The sequence below is a fragment of the Centruroides vittatus genome, unplaced genomic scaffold (assembly GCF_030686945.1).
Source record: "Centruroides vittatus isolate TY-2023 unplaced genomic scaffold, ASM3068694v2 contig_273, whole genome shotgun sequence".
Classification (NCBI taxonomy): Eukaryota; Metazoa; Arthropoda; class Arachnida; order Scorpiones; family Buthidae; genus Centruroides; species Centruroides vittatus.
Genome location: NW_027121739.1, coordinates 2,375,843 through 2,394,127, shown reverse-complemented (window position 1 = coordinate 2,394,127; position 18,285 = coordinate 2,375,843). Strand labels below are relative to the sequence as shown.

Genomic DNA, 18,285 nt, shown 5'->3' with positions numbered 1-18,285 from the left:
AGTAGATGGCTTCGCCCTTTGTAAAAATAGTACAAGAGCACTGTCATGGTACTCTATAGCATAAATACAGCATTGATTTACGAAGCATTTAAACATTCATACAACACCATTATTTGTGTTCGCTGAGTTAGAGGTTCTTCTTAATAGAGTGCCACATTTCTCTTTTACACATTGGCTACTTCAGATCCAAGTAATTTTTATATATCACTCACTTTTTTACGTCATAAATATATCCCATAAGCAGGTCGTATTCTTCATTTGTATCAATGATGAACAACAATTATCTGGCTGAGCTTCTTAATCCAAACTGTGAAAAATATCGCTGAAATCACTTACATTAGTATCAATTGAATTTTGAATACAATTTTGAATTAAACGTGTTGCATTTGTTTTGATTCGAGTGGAATTAATTTGAACTTACGATTTATTGTGATATTGGATCTTGTTAATAATAAAATAAATTTTTCAAAATTTCTCAATATTTATTTTCAGAAAAATGATGGATGAAAACTACGTATGGAAGATTGCTGCAGTCGATGTAACTTTCATTTTAGTTTTCCTTATAATATAAATATAAAGAATTAATCTTGTTTGAATTTTGTAGAATGAATGGATGAGTTTTACCGAATCTAAAACAGAAATAACCTGGGCTCCATATATTGTCGTTTTTAAAGCAATTCAACAAAAATTGAAATTTAGGTAGAAATAAATATTTTATGTTATATAAGATAGTAACAAAAATTTCTGTACATCATAATGATTTCAATAAATAAGAGGGCAAACACCGTAGACATTTGTAGTATAGGAATAAATACCTAACTATTACATCCTAATGTACTCCGAAATATCAAATAAGATTTCGGAAAAGGCAATTAAATATCATAGCTATATGCTACATTATAGAACACACAAAGGGTAGTGGTCAGCACTGCATAACACGATTGTAATAAAAGGGTTATATTTAGAATAGAAATTATATAATATGATCTGATTTAATAGTGAATATCAGACTCCATTAAATAAAACAGCGTAAATTGATACCTAACTGCACACTCAAACACTCAGCATTCGTGTTATGCAGTGCACTTCTACACCTTGAGTGCTGTGCAGTGAAAGATTTACTTGTCATATTTAATAGCTGTTCTGGAATCACACTTGATATTTTGTAATGCACTAAAATGTAACGGCATGTATTTTTTGGTGTGATACGACTTCATAATTGACACTGTTGCCCGATTTACAAGAGGGACCGAGATTACAATAGCCATCTCCGATAGAGGAGCTTAAATGTATGAAAATTTGCATCATCGTGTAGTGCTTATCCAACGTACAACACATCAGCAAATGCCTACAGTGATTGCCCTATTACTTCCTGAAATAATTGATACAGGGAAGAGACTTTTGTTATCCTGCTGTATATTATTTATTATTTGTATATATAGGCTATATATATGCAAAAATGTACATCAAAAATAATAATCCATAAGTTGCTTTTTAAGTTACAGAATTTTTTAAATTAAATATGAATATCTAGAAATATTTAATACGCATTTATTTTGTATAAATATCAAAATTCGAATTCAACATAATAATTTTTTAGATATAAAATTGTTCAACTGATTCCGAAGGTTTTTGGAAACACGAAATTAAATGGAACTTATCACGGAATGAAGGGACAAGTGATCAATAAGGTTTTGTATAACCCATTTAATATCATAAATAAATATTAACTTGATTTTTAAGTATTATTGCATTTTAATCAATAGTTGAAATTCTGCATATTATCTCTATTGTTTTCACTTGTAACCAGCAAAACATACGAAATAGTAAAAATTGAGTGTTACGTACACCTGGCTGTATCTATTATAATTATGACTTAATCATAAAACTTTCTTCCGATTAAAATACCTTATGTAATAATGAAAAAAACTAAAATTTTATCGATCGTAAAGTATGAAATATTATATATGAACCCAATTTGAAAAAAATCAGTACATAAGTTTTGAAAATTGGACTATTGAAAATCATACAAGAATACATTCTTGTATTATTTTTACAATTTATACTTACATTGAAAGCTCTAAAAATTCGAAAAGAGTTAGGTTTTTTTCTGTTGGATGTTTGTATAGAAGACATCATTATTTCACCTATTAACAACTTTTAACTCTTTACTCGAAAAATTTTAAAATTTTGCAGGCAGGTTTACGTGTTTTGGGGAAATATTTCTAGAAATGTTCTTGAAAATCGGATGATTGATTCGAGAGATATTAAGATTGTGAAGCTATATCTCTTTAACTAATGGTCCGATATTTCTGGAAATTTCTAGTAAAATTTCTACCAAATAGTCAAATCCAATAACAAATGTGAAAAAGTTTCGACAAAACACACAGGGGTTATTAAGGTTAAAAATGGATAAAAAGTGATAGCTTGGCCATACACACTAACAACAATATACACAGAATAAAACCCCAACTTTTTTCATTTCTTTTTATTTCTAGGACCCCGTAGTGTTTAAATATGAAATGTTAGGGGTCAGTTTTTGAACAGTCACCATACTTTCCTCTTATACATAAGCCAGGAAAGTAGTTATAATTAATGTGTGTTTTAGATATTTTGAAGACTTTTCAGTACCATGTATTCATTATATTGCTGTAGTCAGAACGTTAGTAAAGACTACATTGTTGCATACTGTACTGTCATAAAATGTTTTCAGATCTTCTGAATAGTGTTAATCGAAATAAATTAATGTACCGTATATCATTTTTATTGTTTAACACGTCATCGGTGAAAACCTCTGCTAACTCGAACTTTCGTAAATCCGAACAACTCTCACCTCCTATATGTCCAAGTATACGAGGTTTTACTATACAATATTGCATAACAACATGTAGATCTTGTAATTTAGTTTTAAATTCTAATGTTGTGGTGCTTTTTCTTATATAGGAAGCAGATATGTCTGGATTCCCCATGTACATGAGACGCGATTTCTTCGATTTGTTGGATTACAGTTCGATTGTTAATGTGAATCCAATTACTTTCATAGTTAAACAGAGAAAAAAGAGTCAACATGGAAAAGCATAATTAGACCTTTTTCATTTGAGGTAAGTGCTTTTAGTTCTTAGAAAAAACAATGATTTCAAAACATTTCATATGAATATTAATGCCAAACTTTTTGTCGTATAATAATAATTTAAAATATAGAAAGGTTTTATAACAAAATGTCATAACAGATGGATCCATAATTTTATTTTATTTTTTAATGTTATTTATTCAATAGGATTAATAATATAAAAGTTATATATTAAACAAAATGTCTTAATAACTGGAAACGTTATGCAACTCGTTGCAAGACTTTTTAATAATGTAATATATAAGTTAAGTAAACTAAATTGTGTAAGTGTGAATTTAAAATAAAGTTTCACTTTTTATTGTTTTTTTCAAAAACATATTTTTCTTTCTAACTCTCCTTACGAAATTTTAGTAATATCTATACTAAGGTTTTTCATTTCCCGGTCCTTTGCTTGTCCAGAGATTTCGGAGAAAAAGTGAACTGTTTTCCGAGATCCCGGGAAATCCTGGGATATAATTAATTATTTTTAAAATGTAAAAAATATTTTGAAATCGAATGATATAATTATTTTCCATTTTTAAAGTAATTTAATACGTTCCTCAACCTTCAAAATCATAATATTAATAATGCTGTTTAAAATATATATTAAAAATTAACTTCGAATTAAATAGAAATTTTCACAAATAGAAAAAATTTATTAAAGTTTGTTGGAAACTGCTTTAAAAAATGCGTTGAATTTAGTTGAAAATTTAAAGAGAAAAATGAACTTTTATCAAAGTTCTAACTTAAAAGGTAATCTTCGGTTTTTAAATGAAAAAATAATACAAAGTGTTATTGTAAATTTTTATAATAAGATTTTACAATGCAAAAAAGCTTATTTTAATTCAATGCCCTTTTCGATTCAATTGATATCGGTAGAATCGTCTTTTATGCATTTAAGAAAAGAGAAATGATATGTGTTTTTTTACTTGTAGCCTGGAAGATTTCTAGTTCGTTTTCGAGATAGTAGTACTTCTTTTGCTCCCTAGTACCTTGATTTGTCTACTTCGACGGATTTAATAGCGGCATCAAGCGATGCCGCTATTAAATCCGTCATAGCCCAATAATTCAACAGTTCTTTTGGCTTTAGTAATGAGTTTTATGAAAAAAAATTTCATACATGCATATTTTACATTGTTTTGAATTCTTGTTCAATTTGCACAATTGGGCATAATGAAGTTATTCAAGCTATTGGACATGGTTAAAAATTAAGACAGCATCAGCGCAATTATTCAAGATATTGATGGTTCTGACAAGTAAAGAATTTTCGGAGTCCTGCCACAAATAGGTTACATATTAATTATTGACAACCTGTTACACGCCATAACAACAAAAAATTTAAAAAACAAATAAGTATACTGAAAATTCATATGTGAGATAAGCAGGGGGCTACTGAGACAATCCCTAGTGACTACTTACACTGCACGGGTTGTTGAAACCAGACCTCGATGTTGTTGAATGGCTAAGGAGGGCAAAATCAAGTGGGGAGGTCGTGAGCAAGTTGATAGATGTCCGTGTGCCAGATAGAAAGGAGACAGGTTTATTTTATATCTAATACTAAGTTATACGAGGCTACGCAGAGTTAATACATTTAGAGGTTATATAAGGCTAGATGCGATTAAATGCGATTACGATGTGATTACAAAATCTAATATTTTACATAGGGCTAATCTACCAGCTAGGCTTATTTTCATTGAGAGAGAGAAATTTTGCAGTCCGCCAATAATTACCTCGATTGTGGATGGAAAGCTATATGCAGAGATTACTACATGGAAATTTTGGAGCCATTACATGTCTCCTAACCGAGTCTTCTCATTGTCTAGTTCGGGTCCTTTCCTTCTCCCGGTCAGAGGTCCAGGAGATGGAAAGGACACTGTTACAAAATACAACTTCTGAATGCGAACTCTGGAGCTTCCAGTGGCTCGCTCTTTTATACAATTGTCGTGGAAAAGGGGTCACGTTATCGTCCGTTGTTGACAAGGAGGATGCATTCTTGACAGCTAAGTGTCAACTTTCCCACTTTGTTGTTACTATCGATGACCTCCAATCTGATTCTGCTTTTTTTCCTATCAGGTATGTTTACATTTCGAAAAATAATAATAATAATTTTACAATTTTTTTGGGCTAAATTTTTCCCGATTGTGATTCAAAATTTCGCGGGCTCACAAATAAATACAAATTATTCTGACAGTTTATGAGTTAATTATACTTTCTGTTAGGAAAATTCTCTCAATCTTAACACAAAATAAGAAAAAGTAAACTTTTAAGAAAGTTGTGGGATTTCTCAGGATGAGAAGAATTTCCCAGGTTAAAAAACATTCCCCTCGATGTGGGTTCCTGTCCGTAATGAGGGGACCTCCCAGAGATGGTTTAGTATCTCTTCTTTACCATCCCTGGGATCTGAACGCCCACCCACGTGTTTGCCTGCATGGTGGCCCGTATGCCAAAAAGGGAGATCCTGGTAGTTAAGGGGCAACATACCGTCCCCAACACACTGCTTTGGCCCCTGCTTCGGATAAACAAGAGGCTCAAATCAGGCTCCGTTTGAGTGAATCGGCTGGTCGTTGAGTCATTCTTGACCTCGACTTGGAGTCAACCGATCGATGCAGACCAGGCAGACACGTCAGACAAGGTGTGCTCTTCTTGACTGCATTGTGAGGGTATAGCTCCTGGGAAACCCTGGTGCGACGGTCTATGGGAGTCTCCCATGTGACAGCATCCTCCTGTCAAGCCCCATGGTGGGTGGGGTCACCAGGAGCTGAATATACATTCTTAAATATGGATTGCAAAAACTCGATTCAAGCGACCAAAGAAAAGACCTCCAGCCAACCTGCTTACTTAATAGTACATGCAACTGGAGAAAAACCCCTTGCTAAGTGTTCCCCCTTTTTGATTCAAAAGCTGTTTGAATCAACCATTGGGCATTTGAAAAAAATTCAAAAATTGAGGTCAGGGGACTTACTCGTAGAAACAGCCTCTCCTCAACAAACAACAAAGCTTTTGTCAATTACAACTCTTGGAGACATGGGAATATCGGTCACACCACACGAAAGTTTGAACTCATCACGTGGTGCGATATCTGAGTTTGACTGGATGTCTGAAAACGAATCAGACATTCAGATCGGCCTCTCGGACCAAGGTGTCACTTCTGTCCGACGCATTTCGATCTGTCGAGACGGCAAGTTGATACCCACTAAACATTTAATTATCACATTCAACAACCCGACACTGCCATCTTTCGTTACAGCAGGATATCTGCGCTGCGCAGTTCGTCCGTATATTCCAAATCCGCTGCGTTGCTTTAAATGCCAGCGATTTGGACATTCCCAGACCTCTTGTCGAGGCAAAAACTTGTGCGCACAGTGTGGAACTGAAGGTCACAACAGTACTGAATGTAAAAGTACGCCACACTGTGTGAACTGCAAAGATGCCCATCCTTCCTACTCACGAAAGTGCCTTGCATGGCAAAGAGAAAAAGAGATCCAACGGGTAAAAACTGTAAAAAACATCTCATATCCAGAGGCTCATCGCATGGTCAGTCTAAGTGCACCTATGCAACAAAAAACATTTGCTGCCGTGTTAAAATCTACTAACACATGTGGGGTTCAAACAAAGATTTCTGTCTCCCCAAGTGAATCTCTTACACGCCATGCGAAATGTTTAATACTCCCATCTATGAAAACACCAGAACAGGAGAGTACAAAAGCAAAAACACCTCTACCAAAAACTGGGATAACAACTAGGAATGTGGGTTCCAAAAAAGCGAGTAAGAACCCACTAAACAAACAGAGAGTGAAAGCAGCACTCTCCAAATCCAAAAAATCAAAAGCTCAGTCGATGAGTGAGTTCTCTGATATCTCTGACGAAGAGAATAAACTGGAGATGACCCAAACAACATCGCCTCTAAAAGGAAAATCATCAGTTAAATTGAAGAGGGACACTTTTGCGAAAAATGCTGCCTCAAACACATAATGGATTATAAAATAATTCAGTGGAACTGTCGTGGTTTCCGCAACAACTTCTCTGATGTTAAACACCTGACATTATCTACCACATCTCTCTGCGTGGCACTCCAGGAAACACATTGAAAACCTGGAGAAAAAATATCTTTAAAAGGATTTGGACTCTACCGCAAGGATGATGATAGCCACAACCGCGCCAGTGGAAATGTAGCTATACTGGTTTCAAACTGCATCCCGTCCTTACCGGTACAAATAACAACAGAGCTGCAAGCTGTGGCAGTCAGAATTTCTATTGGAGTAACTGTCACAGTTTGTTCCATATACTTGCCACCAGATGTCAGAGTCGATGAAGATGAATTGGATGCCTTGGTTGAACAACTACCGACTCCATTCCTTTTACTTGGTGATTTCAATGGCCACAATCCAATGTGGGGCAGTCCCGACATAAACCGTCAAGGCAGGGCCATTGAGAGATTTATAGGCAATCACCAACTGTATTTATTTAATACTGGAGAAGTGACATACTTCCACGCCCCAACAAGAACATTCACTGCCATTGACCTATCATTAGCAACCCCGAATCTGTTTTCAGCGTTTACATGGGAGGTTGGATCTAATCCACTTTCCAGTGACCACTTCCCAATATTTCTAAAATACCGAGGCAGAGAAAGCTGTGAAACAGCCCGTCCACCACGCTGGAAATTTGAAACGGCAGATTGGCCTACATTTTCCTCTTTGGCTAACATCACTGAAGAAATGGTCAATACTGCCGATATCAATGATGCAGTAGAAGTTGTCACATCGAGTATTATTCAGGCAGCCGAAAAAACAATGGGGAAAACGTCAACCAGATATCCGAAACATCCGAAACCATGGTGGGATCAGAATTGCGAGGCAGCATTTAAAAAACAAAAGAAAGCATGGGGGATTTTCAGAAGATACCCCACTGCTGAGAATTTGATAGCTTTTAAAAAAGCAAAGGCAAATGCCAGAAAAATAAGGAGGCAAAGCCAAAGGGATTCCTGGAGGAAGTATGTTTCTAGCATAACATCTTCCACCAGCTCAAAAGCAGTCTGGGATAAAATCCATAAAATTAATGGGAAATATGCTTGTCACTCTCTGTCCATGCTGGAAAATAATGGCACAATAATCAGTGACATAAAAGGTATTGCTGATTTGTTGGGTGAAACATTTTCGTCTTCATCCAGCAATATTATGTATACAACAAATTTCCAGGCTTATACAGTCCAAAGTGAAAAACAATATCTAAACTTCCACTCTCCATCTAATGAGGAATATAATGTGCCATTCAGCAGAATAGAACTATGTACAGCAATCTCTCGCTCGGGGAATACTGCTGTAGGGCCGGATAAAATCTCATTACAGCATGATTAAAAATCTGTCAGACAATTCCCTTAGTAACCTTCTGAATCTGTTCAACAGAATATGGACAGAACATACTTTTCCTGACTCTTGGAGGCTATCAATCATTATTCCTATTCCCAAGCCAGGTAAAGACTGCAAGAATCCCTCTAATTATAGACCAATTTCTCTGACTAGTTGTCTTTGCAAACTTTTCGAGAGAATGGTAAACAGACGCCTGATGTTCCTCCTAGAGGAAAAGAACTACTTTTCACCACATCAGAGTGGATTCCGTAGGAACAGAAGTACCACAGACAATTTAGTAATTCTTGAAACATCTATACGCGAAGCGTTTGTAAGACGACAGCACTTAGTGTCTGTGTTTTTCGACATAGAGAAGGCTTATGATCGCTGCTGGCGATCCATGATCTGCATGAATTTGGACTGCGGGGTAATCTGCCAATTTTTATAAAAAACTTCTTGCAGAATTGAAGATTCCAAGTTAGGATGGGCAACACTTTGTCTAGGCCTTTCACTCAAGAAGAGGGTGTTCCTCAAGGTTCTATTTTGAGTGTGACTCTTTTCCTAATAAAAATTAATAGCATAGCTAAGTGTCTTCCTCCCAGTGTGAAACACTCCTTGTATGTGGATGACTTTCAGATCTCCTGTCAGTCTACTAACATGAGTTTTATTGAAAGACAACTGCAAACCTCCCTAAATCGCATAGACAATTGGTCCAAGATCAATGGTTTTACTTTTAATGCAGAGAAGACCTCGTGCATCCACTTTTGCCGAAGGCGTGGTTTGCACCTGGACTCTGAAATTCACCTAAATGGGGTTAAAATCCCAATGGTCAATGAAGCAAAATTTTTGGGTGTTGTGTTTGACCATAAATTGATGTTCTTACCACACTTGCACAATTTGTAGAGTAGATGTTTAAAATCTCTGAACCTTTTAAAGGTATTATGCTGCTTATCCTGGGGAGCAGACAAATGTTCGATGCTCAGGATATATAGAGTCCTCGTTCGCTCTAAGCTGGATTATGGATGTGTTGTTTATGGCTCTGCGCGAGAATCTACTCTTCGGATGCTGGATCCAATCCACCATCAAGCATTGTGTTTGTGCACTGGTGCATTTCGAACTTCTCCTGTTCAAAGTTTGTACGTGGATGCTTATGAGCCTCCACTATCTCTCAGGAGAGAGCAGTTGTCTTTGTTCTATTACATTAAACAGAAATCTCTGGCTAAACCTTCAGTTTATTGTAGAGTATCAGATACTCAGCTGAAAAGATTATTTACAGCTCGCCCAAGTTGTGTCCCTACATTTGACATTAGAATGGAGAATGTAAGCAGCACGATTGATTTGGACACAAGCAACATTTCACAGGCCGATGTCGATAATATATCACCTTGGTCAACTCCTGTGATTAATGTTGACTTTAGCTTAAAGCAGTTTCCTAAGGAATCCACCCCGGACTACATCTATAGGCAGCACTTTGCAGAAATTCAACACCATGACAGGAATTTAATTCCTATTTATACTGATGGATCGAAATCGGTTGATTACGTTGGCTCAGCCTTTGTCTGCCAGGATGAGATCGTGGCAGAACAAATTGCATCGAATTCTTCCATCTTTACTGCAGAGGTGCAGGCTATTTACCTAGCCTTAAAATATATAATTAGTAAAGGTCATCGTCGCTGTGTTATTTACACTGACTCAGTTAGTGCACTTCAGGCTTTGATCTCACATGAACCTAGTTCTCACTCTATAGTGATTAAAATTCGCAAACTGTTTTGCCATCTTATTGCGAGTAATATTTTTGTAAAATTCTGTTGGGTCCCAGGCCATGTAGGTATAAAAGGAAATGAAGCAGCTGACGCAGCTGCAAAGTCAGCAAGTCCTTCTCAGCATACAATGTTTATTGAAGGAGATGACTTGAAGCTGGTTGTTAAAAAACGACTAGCAGAGAGATGGCAAAATGTGTGGAACGAACAAGTCCACAATAAACTTTACGAGATCAAACCTATAATAGAAAATTGGACACACAAGAAACAGTACGATAGGAGATCTGAAGTCATTCTTACTCGCTGGATGGACATACTCGGCTTACTCATCAATACCTTTTGAAGGGTGATGACCAGCCAGTATGCCAGTATTGCATTTGTACTTTAAGTGTTAAACATATACTTTGCAACTGTGTTGCTTTTGACCAGAGTCGCAGACAGCATTTCGGAAATGCAACTTTGAGAGAGATTTTGGGCCAGAGGCCAAATCTTGATAAGATACTGAACTTTTTGAAAGTTATAAATATTAATAGAGAGATTTAAGTTAACTAATTTATTTATTTATTTATTTATTATATATTTATATTTGTGTTGTTCTGTTTGTTTGCACTTGTTTGTGTTTTTGTGTTGTATTGACGTTTTGTGATATATATATTTAGCTTTGTTTAATTTTACCATTTGTCATGGCGCAGCATAGCCTGTATGGCTCTTGTGCCAAAAAACTAGAACTAACTAACTAACTAACCCTTAAAAACATTCAGGATCCAAGATCCCGTTAGAGAAACCCTAATTTATACATTAATAATATACATTGCAAAGTAAGGAACTTCTGTGCTTCAAAAATGTGACTAATGCACGTTTATGTTAGAGGATTCTTGTATACAAGTTGTGTAAAGTAACATTTTGAAATATGTGATTGGACATGTGTGAACATAAATTTGAAATTTGAATTTTTTTTAAATAAATTGAAATTTTTATAAATTGAAAAAAATAAATTGAAATAAATTAAAATTTTTTTTAATTTTTTATAATTTTTTGGAATTATTGCTTTTAACATTATGTATGAACATTTTTGGCAAAGTATTTTATGCCAAAATTTAGTTACTGTTTTGCGGTTTAAAGCATTTTTCACGGCTTATCAACAGAATTCAAACACTTTCGACTTAGTCTCACTGAAAAATCATCAAGTTCATTTAAATACCGCATTTTTAAAATCTAGATAATAGAATTTACACTATCTTAGTAACAATTTCTATATACATTCCATTAATTTAAAATATCAACATATTTTATCGACCTTAATAAAATATTTCATAAGTTTCAGAGTTTAAAAACACGTGACAACAGATTTCATTCGCATTTCTCGTCTCCATTAGAAGGCAATGAACTGACTGATTCTCTGTAAGAAATGCCCTACGATAAAATAACTAAGGAGCAATTATTTATTGTGACATAGTCACCATGCCTGGCTGTAATTTTTAATCATATTCTTAATGTATTAAATTTAAAAAATATTTTTTCATCTCAAATTAGTAGTGTAATGCCTCTATACATCATATTTTCTTCTGATTTCCATAGAGTCTTGCCGGTCATGTATGTAACTCCATTCAGGGAAAACTTTCTGAATTACATCCACGTTACATTACACGTCATCTGATGTTCTTGTATTGTTCATCCCTCCTCTTTCCGCTACGCTTTCCTACTCTTGTCTCGACTTTGATACAACTTACCTCTTTCTACAGATTAAGGAAAGAGAGACAGGCAGACAATCAACAGTGAGAATTTATAGGTCTACAATTTTTACAAATTGCAGCTCAATGAGTTACGACATATTTTGATAAGTTAACTGATAAAGAAGAATTAAATAATAAAGAAGCTAGACAACAGCTGTCCAAAAATTATAATACAGCTCGACACGTAGAACATACTTAAGAACATTCCTACCACACTTTAAAAAGATAACACCGACAATAGTATGGACTTTGAAAGGAACATTGAGGAAACTAAGCATATAACGTTAATATTGCTAACTTTAAGTTGTCTTTAGCAACTATATACAACGTCTTAAATATACAGCTATGAGCTACTTAGAAAAGAAGCAATAAAATGTTCGATAGTGTTAATATTCAAAATACAATTGATTTGCGATACGAATATGAGAAGGTCTTCACTGTAAATGCACCTAACGAACAGCTGAAATTAATGTTTATCGATAAGTGTGGTTTCACTTCATCTTAGATGAAAGACAACGGTTTCAAAAAGAAAGGGTAAAGAAGTTTACAAACAGTTCCAAACATAAGAAAACAGAACATCAAGATGATTATGATTATTGTTATGAAATTAGTTTCAATTGTTGACTACAAAGCAAGATCTTAGTCTTTTAACGAATTCATTGTTAAACTATTAAAAAATCTACATGCTGACAAAAACTTGTCCAATGTATGGTTAATAACGAATAATGTTAAACGTTTCATATAACTTAAACCACTTATGTTAGGGCTTATTACACCAGTAAATATAAATACCAAATTTCTTATATATTTAAATATATAATAACTTTAAGATGACTTTAAGAAATAACTTTAAGAACTTATAAATCGATGATAGATGAACAGTAGATTGCCAACTTTTGTCCAGTGTTTGTGACCTTGGACTAATGCAAATTCAATTTTAAAGGGCCATGGCAAAACCTTTATGACCAATGAGTCTGACTGGATTTGGCTGAACCTTTGATATTTTGTAGTCCTAGTGGTTCCGATCAGAAGCAGCTTCAGGCACAAAGTGGAAAAGTGGATTATTTTGAGTTCTCAAACGTCTATTTTTTTGTCTTTTGATCAGAAAAGATGCAAAGATGCAAACACGGTATAATTCAACGCACTTGTTGTAAAGCCTTAATAAAGTCTTTCGTTTCAAAAATAAAATTACTGTCTCATCAAAGTTGCTTTCAACTGTATTTAAGTCTCAGAAAAGTTAGCTCCTGTGAGAATAGTTTCTATGTCCTGTTTGCAAAAGCACATTGTATTAATTCAAATGGGCACGAAAAACAAAAAAAGCTTGTATTGCATAATAAATGACTTCAAACACTATTTTCCTTTATAGCTGTATTAAAGTTTTCTATGAAAGTACGGTTCAGAATTTTTAAATTCGAATTCGTTAACTTTTTACTTTAATCCGTTAATTTAGATTTTTCGATAAAAACATTAAACTTCTACTTCCATTTGCTGGAGATCTCATAAATAAACAAAAAGTTACAATAAACCTTAAAATTTATTTTCAGGTATGGATATTAATTTTCGTATTTATATTAATAACGGAATTCATCTTATCTCGAATTTTAAAAAATGAAAATAAGCTGCGTGTGTACGAAAAATTTTGTTCAGTCAAAAACACTATTTGGATTCTGTTTTCAAGCGTTGTTCTACAAGGTATCCATTGTTTACCTTATCGCTATATTTTAATTTTCAGATTTTCTTAACGATTAAATTTAATAAAATATATTATATATATAATTGTAGGATCAAATTTAGATTTTGTTACACGATTTTTATCGAGACTAATAATAGGAATCTGGCTGCTGTGTGCTGTCGTTCTGGGATACGGCTATGGAGGAATACTAATGTCTTTTCTAACAGCCGTAGACAATGAATGGATACCAACCAATTTCTACGAATTAGCAGATGCCGTAAAAAGACAAGAATTCTCTTGTGGTACTACACCTGTAGGGAAAGATGCAATTTTTAAGGTATTAATTATGATGTAATGTTATTTGTTTTATATTTCTGTATGTATTTTTATAAAATTTTTTCTTCAATTCAACTGCTCAATAAGGATGTTTGTAATGGAATGTTTGTTTGTAATGGACCGTTGAAATTTTTTTCGAAAACTAATGTACATTACTTGATATCAGGAAATAAATCGTTACACACAGTGTAGAATCTACATATAATTTGTTAAAGGCATAAAGCAAAAATGAAATTAATAAGAGTAATGTAACTAAATATAGAGTTATTGAACACAGCATAATTTTTAAATTCAAAAAATTTTTGGCTTTCTCCTACAATTTTTAGTTAATTATCTATCTATTTTCAGTAATGTACAGCTTACTAAACAGCTGAAATTTACTATAATAACGTCAATAATGTCTACTTGTAGAATATAATTATCAGATGTATCTGTATTATAGAGGGTGAGTCATTCTGTATAATACAAATACATCTGATAATTATATTAAACCCTAAAACCGTAAAATTCGAACATTCCTCAACTGTTTCATTACTTTATGTTTTCCATGTCACATTCACTTACCGTATATCTTGCAACACAAGCTCTTCCTAAAGAAGTGTTGAAAATGTCTGCATAAAGAACAATAAAGTAAGAAGTTATAGAAGAATGTTTGGGTTTTCTAGTACGAGAATCACTGTACTATTTCTTTTCCTAATTATAGCAGTAATGTAGAAAATATTAATTGGTTGAACGTTGAATATTTGACAAAACTCCGATAGATGTTTGATATAACTTATTTTCAGTTTATTTATTTCTTCTTGTACGGGGCTGATGCTGACTATTCTTGTTACTGGCATACTTTCTAGTACACTAGCTTAGTCTCTACATATTGTATTTATATATAATTTCCATTTAGTTATAATTTTTAACAAGAAATATTAAACCAAATCCAGGGCCTGTTTTAAACTACTGTGAAAGATAATAAAGTGAAACTGAATGGTTATCTCTCTATCAAAGAAAATAATAATATTGAATTGGATAAAACTAAACTTTTGTTTTGTTTTTCATCACAGGGAATGTTTTATGTGACAATTTAAGATTGGTATTGTAGCTGATTGGGAAGATAAAAAAGAAAATGTTATTTTGTAGCGTAAAACAATTGCACTTAATAAACAAACATTAAAAAATTGTTAAATAGGAGCAGATTTAAATGAAAAATGCCAAAGTAGCTTGTCACGATCAAAGAAAAGCAATGTATGCAACAAAGCTAGTATTTTTGTCACAATACTCTCAATTTCAGTAATATTTTACTCCTGTCCATCACACTTTTCCTTTTAACAATAGAGTAATGTTGGTGATCTATCTAATTCTGTTCAGAAGAAAATATTTTAATTGAAATAAAGTGACTTTCGATGTGAAACGAGAGTTTGTATTATTTAGTAAATCGAGACCTCATATCCTCAAGTTTCTCATATCTTGTCTCGAGTTTTATCTTTCTAACTTCGCTCTCGAGATTAAGGAAGGACAGTGATATTAACTTACTTGTAGTTTAAAACAACGTGGAAGATAATTTCATGTTACATAATATAAAAGTGAATTTTTACATGAACACAAAACAAATAAATAAATAAATAAATAAACTAAAAATGATTTGGATACAAAAATAAATCTGTATCTTTAAATTTTTGTGACATTTCTGATATTGCTTTAGTAGCAATATACAGTACAGTCAAACCTGTTTTTATGCGGTCTTTTTATGTGCGATTTTTATTTGTGCGATTTTTATGCGAATTTTTAATTTGTGCGGTTTTTTAGTGCGATTTTTTATTTGTGTGGTATAGTTGGCGACTAGTCTCGTGCGATTCGTCACGTCTTACGTTGACTTATTATAGGTAAATAAACTTATTATAGCATAAATGCACTTATTATAGTAATATTATTGCATGAATATGCGAAAAAATGAAATTATTTACTTTTTAAGTCAACAAAACATCACCTGGACAAAAATATGTAAAACAGACGATAGACCAGACGATGCAGTCAAGTGCAGACATCTGTTGTCAATAAATTCTATTTCGTACGGTTTTGAGTTATTTTCTACGTGAGACTTTTTTTATGCGATCCCTGTTGACCGCATAAAAATATTTTTTAATTGTGTCGCGAAAACTATTATTTACAGCAATTCGTGAAGTTTCGTGAGATTTTTTTAATGCGTTTTTTTTAATGTACCTGTCCCTATCCCCCGCATAAAAACAGGTTTGACTGTATGCTGTATATTGTTACTAAGAATAGTTTGGAATACTGGAATTTCTTAAATAATGTCAAAATGTTAAATAAATTCAAAACTTAGTAATTTCAATTCAAAATTTTCTCAAGATAATTGGCATAATTTGTTTATTATCAGAAGTATGATGTACAGTGGCAAGACATCACTGAAATCAAAACTGTATATGGAAATTATAGAGGCCAGAGACCTCGATTAACTATGTACGAAAGTCTGGTCTGAACTAAATATAACGTATTTTTTTAATTTAAACAATAGTTAAAAACTGTAGCCATGCATTGTCAAAATAAGTAACTATGTACTTGTTTCAGGCTATTCTTTTCTTACTATTTTTTGGATTTAACACATTTCAAATACAAAAAACTAAAATGGTAGTAATTAGGCACCGAAGAGCGCATTTGGTTACAATAAATGCCTACAGAAACATTTTGTAAAATATTCAAACATACTATAAGATAAAACTATAAACAATAGTTGATTTAAAAACCAATTGTATTTCGAGGTAAAATATATTTTAGATGTAATGTTTTAATAACTATAAGCATGAAGATATTGATTATTTATGTATTATGTGTAACTGCTACTTCGTTATATTCATGTACAATATAATATAGGGTGAGATAAAGTCAATGAAAACTTTAAACATTCATAAAAGGTGAAAGAATTATCGGAATGTGGTCGGTAGGATATGTATTGTCAGCATGGCGGTTTTGTTGAAAGAGGAAAACGTTGCAAAAATAACTGAAAGGTGGCGTTGAGCTAAAAAAGGACCAACAACAGACAACAGTGCAAAAGACAATGAGAATAATTTTAAATGTCCGAATGTTTTCATCAAGTTTTCCCACATTGTTGGAATTGAAAAGTGCTATTTGCCATGAAGTAAAATTCTGCACTCTGCATATGCTGGTGTTGTTACTTGGCTAAACTATGGTACAGGCAATGTCAAACACTTGTATAATAAACACATGAAAAATCAATTTCTTTCTTTTTTGTTTATTTTGTATATCATCGTCACTAATTGGTGATATTTTCCTCCGCCAACAAAAATCTGCCATGCTGATAATATTTACAATGCAAAATCCATTTCTTTCTGACAACTCTTCCATTGTTTATGAATACGTAATTTTTGACTAACTTCTTGCTCGCCCTGTATTTTCAATTTAATAATGTATAATTGATTTCACTTTACAAATGTTTTGTAGGAAGCCAGATCTGGAGTTGCAAAAGTATTATTCGAGCATATGGAGGAAAATCAAAATTACGTGGATTATAAAACAGCAAGAGAAAGGGTAGAAAATGAACATTTTGCATGTATACAAACTATACACATTATAAAAAGAACATTTCCGAAGCGTTCGAGTAACATAAAAGTTATGGCTGACAAAACAACTTCGATCGTATAATATTACATTTTATCTAAGAAAGAATTTTCCTTATAAAAGAAAAATCAATAAAATGTATGATTTATAAATATTATTTGATTAATGAATGTGAATATTAAGTTTGACATTGGAATTTTCTTTTGATTTCTAGTGTAACTCGAATGTTTGAATCTGGATTAATTATGTTTCACCGACCAAAATATCCGCAATATCCAAATGATAAAAATTCCCTTAGTCCGTTAACCTGGAATGAATTTTTTGGATGTTTTGCTCTTCTTGCAATGGGTTATTTGTTTGCTGTAATTTGCTTTGTTGGAAAATTATTCATTAGAAAGAGGAAAAAAATTCGATTGTTTAAATAAAGGGTCTGATTGATTCACATCTTGATATTTGTGAGGAATTTCTTTTCGCTCATAAATTGATTTCATAATAGTATAATAATCAATTATTGTTTAAGAATTATTTTGATGGTATTTCAATAATGCAGAATGTCTTTTGCATTTATGTTGTTTTTCAGCAGTTCTTCCATTCATTGTTTTTCCGAAAGGACTATGTAGGCCTATAAACCAACTAAAATAAAAAATTAGAAACGAAGTTTAAATTTCACATATTCGTTTAAGTTAATAATATAATATTGTTTAAAATAAATCTCCTTCTTATGTCGTGTTTTATAATATAT

At 33.0% G+C, this 18,285-nt stretch overlaps 1 protein-coding gene across 1 annotated transcript; it reads left to right on the top strand.

Annotated features, from left to right (window-relative positions):
• Positions 1–496: 496 nt before the first annotated feature.
• Positions 497–18,056, top strand: LOC136971844 (uncharacterized). The gene is made up of 8 exons (XM_067266346.1): positions 497–538; positions 605–699; positions 1,601–1,691; positions 2,944–3,101; positions 13,495–13,642; positions 13,733–13,959; positions 17,427–17,681; positions 17,758–18,056. The coding sequence occupies exons 1-4, from the start codon at positions 497–499 to the stop codon at positions 3,079–3,081; spliced, it is 366 nt and encodes a 121-aa protein (XP_067122447.1). The 3' UTR covers positions 3,082–3,101; positions 13,495–13,642; positions 13,733–13,959; positions 17,427–17,681; positions 17,758–18,056.
• The last annotated feature ends 229 nt before the right edge of the window (positions 18,057–18,285 follow it).

Coding starts and splice junctions, on each gene's coding strand:
- LOC136971844 (XM_067266346.1), top strand. CDS start 497: ATGATGGATGAAAACTACGTATGGAAGATTGCTGCAGTCGAT. Junction 539..604: donor GGAAGATTGCTGCAGTCGAT/GTAACTTTCATT, acceptor TGAATTTTGTAG/AATGAATGGATGAGTTTTAC. Junction 1,692..2,943: donor AGGGACAAGTGATCAATAAG/GTTTTGTATAAC, acceptor TTTCTTATATAG/GAAGCAGATATGTCTGGATT.